Source organism: Syngnathoides biaculeatus, chromosome 11 (genome assembly GCF_019802595.1).
Source record: "Syngnathoides biaculeatus isolate LvHL_M chromosome 11, ASM1980259v1, whole genome shotgun sequence".
Taxonomy (NCBI): Eukaryota; Metazoa; Chordata; class Actinopteri; order Syngnathiformes; family Syngnathidae; genus Syngnathoides; species Syngnathoides biaculeatus.
This window is the reverse complement of record NC_084650.1, coordinates 2,516,912-2,529,570: the sequence shown is the minus strand read 5'-3', so window position 1 is coordinate 2,529,570 and position 12,659 is coordinate 2,516,912. Positions and strand designations below refer to the sequence as shown.

The following is a 12,659-nucleotide window of genomic DNA, read 5'->3' as shown; positions in this document are numbered from 1 at the left end:
GATGGTCTTATCAAAACAAAAGTTTTACTTCACTTACTAGATATAATTGAACCAAATATACAATTTCACAGTTAATTCACTTGTGTATGTATTTTCGCGCCTGCATGGATTTTCTCCAGTTTCCTCCCAAAAAACATGCACGATAGGTTCATTGGAAACTTTAAATTCTCTGTGGGCGCAAATGGTTGCGTCTACTTGCCCTGTGATTGGCTGGTGTACCCAGGCTTTTTCTCACAGTCAGCTGGGATCCAGCATGCCTGTGACACTAATGAGAATAAGCAGTATGGAAATGGATGAATGGCTCATATTCATTTTAATAACATATTTCTGTGAGATACATGTAATAAAGTAAAGTTAAAAATGTCAATGTAAATAAAAGATGTCCAGTTTAAAATGTCTTCAAAAACAACCACAGCAGGTCAGTTGTGATCAATTAAAAGTTTTCAACATGGCCAGTGGAACTTTAAAAATTGGTAGGATATAGAAACTAATATTTAGAATGAATAAAACATTATCCGTTACAGACCAATTACAATATGTACATCACAGTTCTGGGGGTACGAGGTTTAAATCGAGATTCTGGTCTTCCAGTGGGGAGTTTGCCTCCCCTCTCCTCTTTGACAAATTCAAGGTAACCTTAATATTTTACTATAATTCTGTCTGAAGTGTGGTATTTCCTCATTTTCTGAGAAATAAATAGCCTCCTTTTTACTGTTACACTACATTTTGATTTTATGTTGAAAATGAATTCTTTGTACATTTACGAAAGAACCTTTCAATGGGGAAAATGTTATTTACACAAACATTTAAAAATTATACGTCAGAGACATACTATCAATCTCCAAACCTGCAACATTTTCTTTTTTTCCTCTTTTCCAAACACCTCATCGCAATCAAATACCACCCCCTTTTCCAGGACTGAATAGTCACTAGCAACAGAGTAAGTCACTTCATTGACAAATGCGCACCAGTGCAAACAGCGTGAACTGAACACTCGAGAGTCGATCTGATTAGGCCGATGTCGAGCGTTGTCTGCGCCGTCGTCGGTATCGATATTATCGAGGTTTGTGTCGAGCCGCCCGCCGCGTCTGTTGTCACGAAAGGAGCATTTGCGTTCTCTACGCCGCCTCACGTTGGTCGGAGTGGGCGCGGGACGGGGCAGCCCGTGGAAAATAATCACACGAATTTCATCGGAACCCTTTCTCCCCCTTCCCCAACAGTCAGTCGTCGTTGCGTTGCTGTGGGGGACAAACAAAGTGTTGTAACGAGGCCGAGACGAGGTGCTCGCATGCAGTTGCAGGTTGCCGCTCCAGTGGGTTCTTTGGTGAGCGAGCAAAAGTCAACGCCGTCTCTCCTTGGGTTCATACTTTGAAAAGCATTTCGCGACTCTTTATTTCTGCTCACACTCATTAAATGTGCCTGAATGACACATGTTCGCTGGCGGTTTTATTTACTGACGCCCAGCCTGTGAGCAGCGCGTCGTGAGCTTGTCGGCCACTATATTTTGAAAGAGAGCCAATCACGTCTGCTATTCAAATCCACGCTTATGTCAGTGACCTATTTCTCATGTACGTGCGCCAAGAGTCCGCAGTCACCTCAACGCTAGGCCAGGCAGCATGGGGACGGACGGGGTAGACGATCAGGCGCAGCCGTCGAGCCGGGTGTCCGGGACGGAGCAGTCGGGCGGTAGTGCCCGAGAGTCGGGGTGCCAGAGCAATGAACATGCGGCGCAGAGCGAGCGCACACTCCCGCAGGAAGACGGCACCGTGCAAGTGATCGAGGCTGGATGCAAGCCAACCTCAACTCCGGCTCTCGAAACGGACACAGCAGAGAGCCACGGCGGAGGATTCGTGCCCCCCGAAGGAGGTTTTGGCTGGCTGGTGGTTTTGGCAGCCACCTGGTGCAATGGGTCCATTTTCGGGATTCAGAACTCTTTTGGGATCCTACACATGATGTTGGTGAGGGAGCATGCCGACCCCGAGGACAAGACGTCTCAGTTCAAAGTGGGTAAGTAGCATGCAAGCATGTATGCTGTGTACACGACATCACCACTCCGACAAGAGACGCGAGTCGCCCTGCCACGATAATCACACAACAGGGGTAACTGACGCATGTCCCCTGCTCGTAAAAACAGCTTAACATCCTCGTGGATCACTTTATCATGGCAAACCAACCACTTGCCTCGTTTTGGTGTTGGTGAAGGTTGATATTTAACCATCACTGCAGTGTATTATAATTGCGCGCCACAGTGGACCAACTGGTCAGAGCGTTGGCTTCACAGTTCTGAGGACAGGGGTTCAAATCCCGGCCTGGCCTGTGTAGATTGTGATTGTGACTGTTGTCTGTCTCGATGTGACCTGTGATTGGCTGGCGACCAGTTCAGTGTCTATGCCGCCTCCTGCCTGATGATAACTGGGATAGGCTCCACGCGACCTTTATGAGGATAAGTGGCTCAGGAAATCGATTGATGGATAATAATTACATTTTCCATATCGTTTATCCTCACCAAGGCTGTGGGCACGCTGGAGCCAATCCCAGCTATCTTCGAGCAAGAGGCATGGGGACACCCTGAACTGGTCGCCAGCCAATTGCAGGGCAGATAGAACCAAAAAAAAAAAAAAAAAACCCACCCATACTCACATGCACACCTATGGGCTGTTTAGCATCTTCAATTAACCTACAGTGTATGTTTTGGGGATGTGGGAGGAAACAGGAGTACCTGGAGAAATCCCACGCAGGCACAGGGATAACATGTTAACCCCACAAGGTTGGAGCTGGATTTGAACCTGGGTCCTCAGAACTGTAAGGCAGATGTGCTTATAATAATAAGAATTACACGTGAGCGTGGCTGCTGATCAGTTCAGGTTGTACCCACAACTCTTGTCTGAAACCAACTCCAGCAACTGACCCGAGTGTGGAAAAGCAGAATGGAAAATGGATTGATAATTATATTAATAATAATGCATACCACTTACAGTATATAGTGGTTTACAATGTTTTCACCTTTGAAGTAACTCCCCTGGAATTTTATGTACTTTCCCGCTTCCTCTGCTATCCTTTCATACCTTCATCCCTTCTGCCTGGCTGCCTGCCTGCCATGCCCGGAGGCATTCTTTGGGAATCCTCTGTGGCTCTTTCATCACACCATGTTAATTTCATCCACATCTTCAAAGCTGATTCACGTTATGTCCACCTTGAGCTTGAGAAACAGGGAGGAGAAAAAAAATCACACCGAGCAGATGTGGTTAGCAGGGAGCCGGTACAGCATGGCAGCACAGTAGTCAAAGATAACCCAAGTGCAAAAAAAAAAAGATTTTTTTTAAATGTTGAGGAAAAGAAAATATTGAAAGCAACCTGAACCTGTCTGAAAAACAACAACAACTGGCCCTGTTGTTACATCATGAATTAACCTTGGCTAATCTTATTTTGGGGAAAGCTGAGTTAATTTTCAACAAGTGCGCCAAAACCTGATTATACCCAGACTTGTTCAGTCAAGAAATGACTTAAACACGGCCTGTCTGACAAAATGAAGTGGACCGAAAGATGTCAAAAAGCTGCATCAAAAGGCTACAATTCAAACAATTTCAAGACAAGATGAGAAATCAAATAGCTGATGTTTATCATTTTATAAAGGGTTATAAAACAATCAATTTCCAATGCTGGAAACATGTCGAGAGCAATTGTGCAGCAACTATGCAAAACTGTTAAGAGTTTTGAGAAGGGGCCAATTTTTTTTACGGCACTAAAGCCTCCATGGCCATTACACCGAAGGGGAATATTTGTGTATTGAAATATAGTACGTCAGTCTATATGTCTGGGACTTTTTTGACAAACCTTGTACATTGTCAAAAGTGGGGAAAATGTTGGAGTGTAATAATTAATAATTATTGCCCAAATCCTTTCATTATTACGGAGTATTTCTCATAGATTTTCTTCACTTTGCACCCTGTAAGAATTAGGCAGGAAAAGGCTTGGCAGGATGTGACTGCTTCATGCTGTAAATAAATCCTCTAAAAGTTTCTGATAATTAGATTTCCAGGAACTGAACTTAGTTCTTCAGGGTGCCGTAAACAAAGCATTGTTTGCCCCTCTGTTTACCTTCATTTTTCTGCTTTATATAACAGCGCCTTGCACCTTTCGCCTCAAGGAAGGGATAAACGTGGAAGGAAACAAACATTTTTGGGGCAAAATATAATTTAGAGTGTGTGCAGTCTAAGCATGCGTTTCTGATTAATATTAAATTCTTGGGATAATAATTAAACAGACATATTCATCAGTTTTCACCATCCCCAGGTTGCAGTCATGTTGGGCATTATTGCCCTCGCTGTTTACTAAAATTAATGTCACAAGTGCCCTTGCAGTTGGGTTGCCAATGTCACGTGATCAAATCCACAAAGTGATGCTGACCGATGTTCCTGATCGAAAACTTTTCGGCCACTGCAGTATCTGCATCAGAGCAAGTTCAATGGGTGGGTATTGGTTTGTGGGTGGGGGTTGGGAGGTACAGTTTAACAGTCCAAAAATGCTCACAGGCACATACACGCACACACACACACGCACACGCAGGACTATGGGCATGTCCTCATAATTCAAAATGTCCTCAGTGTGGCGTGTATTCAGGTGCAATGTCCTTATAAACCACATAAACAAACACACACGTACACGCAACCCCCCCCCCCCACACACACATACACTTATTAAAGCCTTTTCATGGTTGTGCGCAACAGGATTACACATTAAAATGAAAGTGCATCCATGAAAAGGCTTTAATAAGTGTGAGAGTCCTTGTATTGTTAATAAATAGATGAAATGTTTGATGAAACGCAGTGAAAACATTCAAAGACTGAGAACAATATGCATAGTACTGAATTGTCAAAAAATAGTTCATGACTTTTTCCTCCTCTTCTTTGGACAGATTTTTTGGGGTGATCCTTTTTAATGATCTGACTATTTGCTGGTTACTTAATATGGTTTGGGGTTTGAGAGACAAATTTAACTGACAACTTTGGTTAGAGGCTAAATTGTGCAACTTTGTTGTATTGTATTTGAGAGCTTCCACTGTGTTCAATTTTTGACTTTTGGATTGCCATATTTTGAACAATGAGTCAGGGTGCTTTTTATTACTTGCAAATGGTTTCTCAGTTCTTACACAATGGAAGGTGGAATGGATGTTTAATTCCCAATGTACCAACTCAAACAAAAGTCTTGCAATGTCAAGGTGTGAGCTCAGTTTGACTTTGATCTGTCCAAAACAACATTGAAGGGAAGCCACACTGGCTTCCTCCTACAATCCAAAACAAATGCATTCTGGGTTAAACATTCTAAAATTCCCACAGGTATAAATGAAAGTGTGACTGGTTCTTTGTCAATACTGTATTTGCCATGCGATTGACCAGGAACATTGTCAGCTCAAGTGTACCCTGCCACTCACCCGAAGCCAGTGTGCATAAGCTCCATCGCACCCGTAACCCCAATAATGACAAGTGTGCATAAGCTCCATCCAACCCGTAACCCCAATAATGACAAGCGTGATAGAAAATACCTGTAAATGCATGGATGTTAATATGAGAACAGAGCAATGACATTAAACTGATTTCAAACATTCCGTATCAAACAGGGAAATAGAGTAGGCTATGGGAGTCCAAAAATAAAAGTGGTGTAAAAGACTGGCAATGTCCAAATACAGTCAGTATTAGTAAATGGAAAAAAATTGTATTATTTCCCGGTGGCACAGTGGATCAGCTGGTAAAGTGATGGCCTCACAGTTCTGAGAACCGGGGTTCGATCCCGGCCCCACCTGTGTGGAGTTTGCATGTTCTCCCCGTGCCTGCGTTTGTTTTCTCCGGGCACTCCGATTTCCTCATACATCCCAAAAACATGCAACATTAATTGGACACTCCAAATTGTCCCTAGGTGTGATTGTAAGTGCGGCTGTTTGTCTCGATGTGCCCTGCGATTGGCTGGCTGGCAGATCAGGGTGTACCACCTGTTGATAGCTGGGATGGGCTCCAGCACTCCATGCGACCCTTGTGAGGATAGGCGGCAAAGAAAATGGATGGATGGATGGTATTATTTCCCCGTTTATAAGGTTGCTGTTGTTTAGTTGAGAAATGTCAGCCGCCATGCTCAGGACCTGCTAAAGCCAGTTCATGTGGTCTGTTTGGAATGTGCTTCTGTACCAAGTCTTTCAGTTTGAACTTCAGGCTATTACTGTAGCATTAAATGCAAGACTGTTGTTATTACAATAGGTTGCTGGATGCATAGAAGAATAATGCACTTAGATTGTAAAGGATTTAGGTATTTCTATGCATTGAACTACTAAAATATACACACAATGCCAATGATTCTTTTGTCTTTGGAAATGTTTTTTGTGGTTCTAAGTTCAGGATCAAGACCATTGCTAAGGATTCGCCTATAATTATTCCAACCATTATTCTTGTCTCTTCAAAGAGAGGAACATGTTGGATGTTCCTTTGTCATTTGGATTCTTATTCATAGTGAGTTGCAACTCAAGATGTCATTTTTTTTTTTACCACAGTTAAATCTGTGCATATACAGTACTGAAAAAAAATAAAGTAGTACTATTTTACTGATAGCCCATACAGTATTTTGTATCTCTAGTTGATACACATATTTCATTGCTATGTTTCAAAGATTGCACTGCCTTGTTCTAGTTTTCCAGCCTGAATTAGGACAGCTATAACCCTAAATTATTTTTGACTACTTACACGTAGAACCGGTTCCAGCAATGTACTCTCAGAGACACGACATTGTCAGTGTAGAAATATGGTATCAGAAAAACTACCGTGACGTGTTTGCTGTGGTTTCTCAATAGATTAGCCAATTTTTCACTGTGGACCCGAATCTCATTTGTGATAGTGGGTATCCATTGGCTGGTCAGTGTCATGGTCCTGCCGGTCCCAGCCCTGGCGATGCAGGTCCCCTGCACACCTGCGTCTCATCAGTGATAATGAACCCCCGTATGTATACGACCCAGAAGTACTGGGATATCCTGGACCCCAGACTGGTGCAAAGCTTTAGTTTCCAACAAGACAAATAGTGATTAAAGGGTCTGAATAGTTGTCATACTGACGGTGTGTGTGGGCGTGCGTGTCTACATACATATATAAATATGTATATATATATATATATATAGGTAAGAAAAATAATTCACTAGCCAGTCACCCTTATTTCGTCCATACTAGACTACGGTAGTCAGTCTCCAACCTGTCTGCGAATAAAACATGGATATCACTGCATACTGATTTAAAAAATAAAAAAATAAAAAAATTTAAAAAAATGTTGCGGTATCGCAAGAGCACTCCACTTTTTGATAACATAAAACACCCAAAGTTGCCCCTACGAGAGATCCCATCCAAATCTAAGCCAGCCACCTAATTTTGTCCATACTAGGCATTACGGCAATAAGATGCCAAAGAGCAGTGAACGCCACCTTCATCATAAAAGCCTACCCAAAATACATGGATGTCAATGCATATTGATTTTTAAATAAATTATTAAAAATGATTGTTAAGGTTTCAGAAAACAGTCCACTTTTCGGATACAAAAACACCCAAGGTCTCCACCATAAGAGGTTCCATCCAAATATGATGATGTATTTCAGAATAAAACACAACCTCAAATCTGCATATTTCACTGTATATTCCACTGGACTGGTGTTGTGATACCGATGGGACTATTTGTGATGATTTTACCCATTCATTTTCAGAGCCGCTTCTCTTCACTCAGGTCACGGGAGTGCTGGAGCCTATCCCAGCTATCTTTGGGCAGGAGGCGGGGTACACCCTCAACTGTTTGCCACCCAATCGCAGGGAAAATATAAACAAACAACCAGTCACATTCACAATTACACCTAAGGGCAATTGGGAGTGTCCAATGAATGTTGCATGTTTCTGGGATGTAGGAGGAAAACAGAGTGTCCGGAGAAAACCCACGCAGGCATGGGGAGAACATGCCAACTCCACACATGCGGTGCTGGGATTGAACCCGAGTCCTTAGAATTGTGAGGCTTACGCTCTAACCAGACGTTCCACTGTGCCGTTTTCGTGATTATTCATAAGTGTCAGGTTCACCAATCAGACATTCATTAAACAGGACAAAAAAGGAAGCAAAGACACCAGTTCAAGTCTCGTGAGGAGAGAGGAGAGGAACTGTCTCGTACAATTCACCACTGCACTCTCTGATTATCCTCTCCTCGGCACCTCTATTTATTTAGTTTTGAGACGCCCCTTATTTACATGGATGTTATAAAAAGGAGACGACAAGCAAAACAGTTTGAAACAAGGTGTAAATGTTTGTTCATGTGCGTGTGCATATGTGGAAGATTGCTGAATACATGTGTGGTCATCATTTCTTTAACAGGCAGCAGTTCTAACAGTTCTGATGATTAGATGTTTTTGTTCTTGCTATCTCCTGCAAGGAGGCTGCCACATTATCTAGGGCAGAGCAAAGCATTTCTTTATTGGAAGCAAATGTATGATAATTATGATCATAATTATTCCTTGATTTCCCCCCTTTTTATCCTACATTTTTACCTCGTTTTCTAGAGCAGACCAAAGCATTATTCATTGCAGGCAGAGACAGTAACTGAATTGGAGTAGAGCAAAGCATTTCTTCATTGCAGTCAGAAACAGTAACTGAATTGGAGCAGAGCAAAGCATTTCTTCATTGCAGGCAGAAACAATGACTGAATTGGAGCAGAGCAAAGCATTTCTTCATTGCAGCCAGAAACAGTAACTGAATTAGAGCAGAGCAAAGCATTTCTTTATTGCAGGCAGAAACAGTAACTGAATTGGAGCAGAGCAAGGCATTTCTTCATTGCAGGCAGAGCAGTAACTCAATTGGAGCAGAGCAAAGTATTTCTTCATTGCAGTCAGAAGCAGTTACTTAATACTATTTAGAATTATTTCTACATTAACCTCCTGTTTAGCCTACATTTACTCAAATCCTTAAATCATCTAATTGATCACCCTTTCGGCTTACTCTCGGAGGAAAATATAGCACTAATTACTTGTAATCTTCTGGATCAGAGAACAGGTCTGGAAGAGAAGTCTTAACATCATCATCGTGGTCAACAAAAAAAAGATGTCTGTTGTCATGACAATTTAATAAAATTGTGTACATTTTTACTGTTTGTGTTTAGAGTTATCCAATTTATAATTTTACCAAAGTGTTGGCATCTTTTGCCTGGAATGTCACACAAACAAAAACAAATAAGGTCTTTCACAAATTAAAATGAAAAAAGATTTGTGAGGTGCATCTGCAATGCAAATTAACTGCATTTCCTGTTCTTTTTTTGTAGTTTTTTTGTATCTTAACATTGTTTACCTTTTTTTTTTTTTTACCCTTGTATTATTAGCCTGGACAGATCATAAAGGTTTTTTAAGCTTACAATTTGACATTGGAACCGGTTATTTCCATTTCAATTCCCCCCCAAAGATGTTGAAACTCAAGATTTACCAGCATCGTGGAAGAACATTGCGTCTGACCTTCGGGGTTACATTGTACTTAATTATTGCTTTAATGTTGCTAAATACCATCTCCAACCTAACCACTTTTAATTTTTTGTACAATAGTCCAGGGAATTTCTGTAGGCAATGTCACTCATGTTATAGAAAAAAAGTGAAGTTCTGTCCAATAATAATTTTATGGTCGTACTAATTCCAACGTAATTCTTGTGAGAGCATTTCAAAGTCATATACTGTATGATACAATTGGCAATTTAATTATTCGGTTAACTACCAACAACTGCTAAACATTTTTTCTTCAAATACACAGGTGCTTACCTTAGATTCTCTCTCTCTCTCTCTCTCTCTCTCTCTCTCTCTCTCCCTCTCCCTCACTTTTCCACTCCATGTCACTCTCATTCACACCTTTCAGTCACACATTTCTTTCAGCTTAAGACTCTATCTGAAATCGTATCTTATGACAAATTGGAGCGAAGAGTGAAAGAGAAAAGGTGGCTCTGCATCATATGCTAGAGAGTGTTACACTTCAATATTATGGACCTGGAACTTGGAAAAATGATTAAGTCGACCCATAACTTGTCTGACGGCTTCATGGTGAATGTGGTTCCGCTGTGAAGTTCTCATGGAAGAAAGAGCATGTATAAATGAAACCCATTTATCATTTGCCAACAAAGGAGACAGTTGTAACCAAGAAATGGCAATTTTGGAGTCTATTATGAGTTTAATACTGAATCGCAAAATTTTCATTCATCAGAATCAGAATCTGCTTTATTGGCCAAGCATGTGACAACACCAGGAATTTGTCTCCCGTAGTTGGAGTGGGAGAAGTAGCCATTGTTTTATGTCACCGTGTGTTGTGGATGAGGCATTGTGGACAGAACTGGGAGAATCTTAACTGAGTGGTCAAGAAAGCAAGCTCTGTCCATTCATTTTTCTGTACCTCTTATCCTCACTTGGGTTGCGGGTATGCTAGAGCCTATCCAAGCTGCTCCGGATGAGAGACAGGATACACTTGTAGTGTTCACCAGCCAATTGCAGGGCACATACGGTATAAATAAAATCCCATTCACACTCCCATTCATACCTTTTAAATAATATTTATTTTTTGCTGTTGTAACCAGTGAATTTCATCACTGTGGGATCAATAAAAACGTCATCGATTCTTTGTATATCCATTCTTTGCCATACATTATCACTCATTCACCTATCCACCCTTTCATCAAATCTGCTGAGTGACTTCAATATCCATGTGGAGAAATATATTCTGCCCTTAAGCAGAGATTTCTCCTAATGTCTAGCCAGTTTGGAATTTAATATAAGTTATTGACTTTCTGACACACAGTAAGGATCAGACATCCTGGACCTAAACTGCTGCTCTGGTCTCAGCCCCTCCAACTTCTCAGATGGCAAATTTCTAGAAACAGACTACTTCTTCCCATTATTCAATGTCCCTCCTGGACTCTCTGCAATTAAGGAATTGCATCAGATTTCATTCAAAAGCATCAACAACATACATACCATAAATGTTGACAGTCCGCTGACCCCGAACTAAGAGGCATTAAACCTCAATGACCTGGTAGCACATTACAAAAAAGTGTTTATCTAGGTTTGAGCGCAATGGCAATTATTTCATTATTTTGTGAACTCGTTTTTTTTTTTTTTTTTAAATTGGAAACAATTTAAAGAAAATGAAAAAAAAATTTGTGGGCTTTTATGAGCTGGAAGCCCAAATTATGCAGAAATAAACAAATAAATACTTTAACTTTTCAAATGGAAATATGGATAAGATTAACCTTTTCCAAGATATTCACATTTTTTGGGAAGGGTCTGTAAATACCATGAAATAAAAGCTGGAATTTTGAACTTTATTTTTGACCAAACTACATTATGTGTACTTTGTAGTGACAGACGAGTGGTGGTTCTTTAGAGAACACCATTAAACAAAAGCCAAGGCTGGTTTCTGTTGGTCAAATATAATTAGGTGTGTACCTAATTGACTAATTAGGTACACAATTGACCTAATTGATCAATGGAGAATAAAAAATATTCATAATGAAGGGAATAATACATCCGTAAAAATGTTGCCATTCTTACAAAAAATACTCTACTTATTGCATTCCTCCCGTGTCCTCTACTTTGATTAAATCACTCACTCGGGTTTATTCACTTAGATACGCTGACTCTGGACATTTAACATTTGTTATTAGATTAAAGATCACGTTTCATATCCTGTGGTCTCAATTTTAAAAACAACGAAGACAGTTCAATCACAAACCCAAAACAACAGAAGACATTTTCAATGGTAACACTTCGATAAACACATTCATTAGTATGAAAATTATATTTCCACAAAGCTACTCACAATTTGCACCTTACTTAAAGATGGAGTGTGTACTTTTGTCTAAAGCTTTATTACCATCGTGATGGTAATGCAAAGTAATCTGATACAACAAATCTGCTCTATAACACAGCTGCCGTCTTCTAGCGCTGACTCATTAGTTATACCCACAAAAGTTTGCACGCTTAAAAAAAAAATTCCACAAGTAAATGCTAGAAACGTTCTTTTGTTCTGCATTTATCGTTTGGAGCTGGATTTTAGGTGCTTGTTTCTAGACGTCACACAGCTTCACCCCATTAGTAAATGACAGAAAGAAAAATACGTTGGGTGCCTATGAACTGAAATGAAAAGTTCTTACAGTGAACATAAACTATTTCACGGCTAGTTGCATTACTTAGCTGTAGTAAAAGATTCACAATCACATAATTTTTATTTTTAATCTTCCCAAACCAGTTTCTGATACTCAATGCTTGACCAGGTAGCTAAATTATTTTACCGTCTTTGTGAGTTTTGTAGTAACGGATGACGATTGTTGTTGTATTTAAGGTGCAAGTTTGGTTCTACCCCCTCCATAGCACAGAAACAGCACTCAAGATCACCAAATACCTCCTAGCAGCTGACTCTGGGCTACTCCCCATCCTTATCCTCCTTGATCTGACTGCTGTTTTTGATACCATTTCCCACACCGTCCTCCTGAACAGACATTGACATTACACACACCATCCTACAGTGTTCCAGTTTGTTCAAATGAACTCATTAAAATCCGATTGGCCCCAGATTTCTTCTGGTGTCTCCCAGGGCTCTGTCTTGGGCCTCCTCATTTTCATCACCTA

The 12,659-nt window shown here is 40.7% G+C and overlaps 1 protein-coding gene across 2 annotated transcripts in view; it reads left to right on the top strand.

Annotated features, from left to right (window-relative positions):
- Positions 1-414: 414 nt before the first annotated feature.
- Positions 415-12,659, top strand: part of slc16a2 (solute carrier family 16 member 2) — a 38,279-nt gene continuing 26,034 nt past the window's right edge. For both annotated transcript variants that reach the window (XM_061835241.1, XM_061835240.1), the window contains exon 1: positions 415-2,007. In XM_061835241.1, coding sequence (XP_061691225.1) covers positions 1,617-2,007 — 391 coding nt within the window. In that variant the 5' untranslated portion in view covers positions 415-1,616. The remainder of the gene's footprint in view (positions 2,008-12,659) is intronic.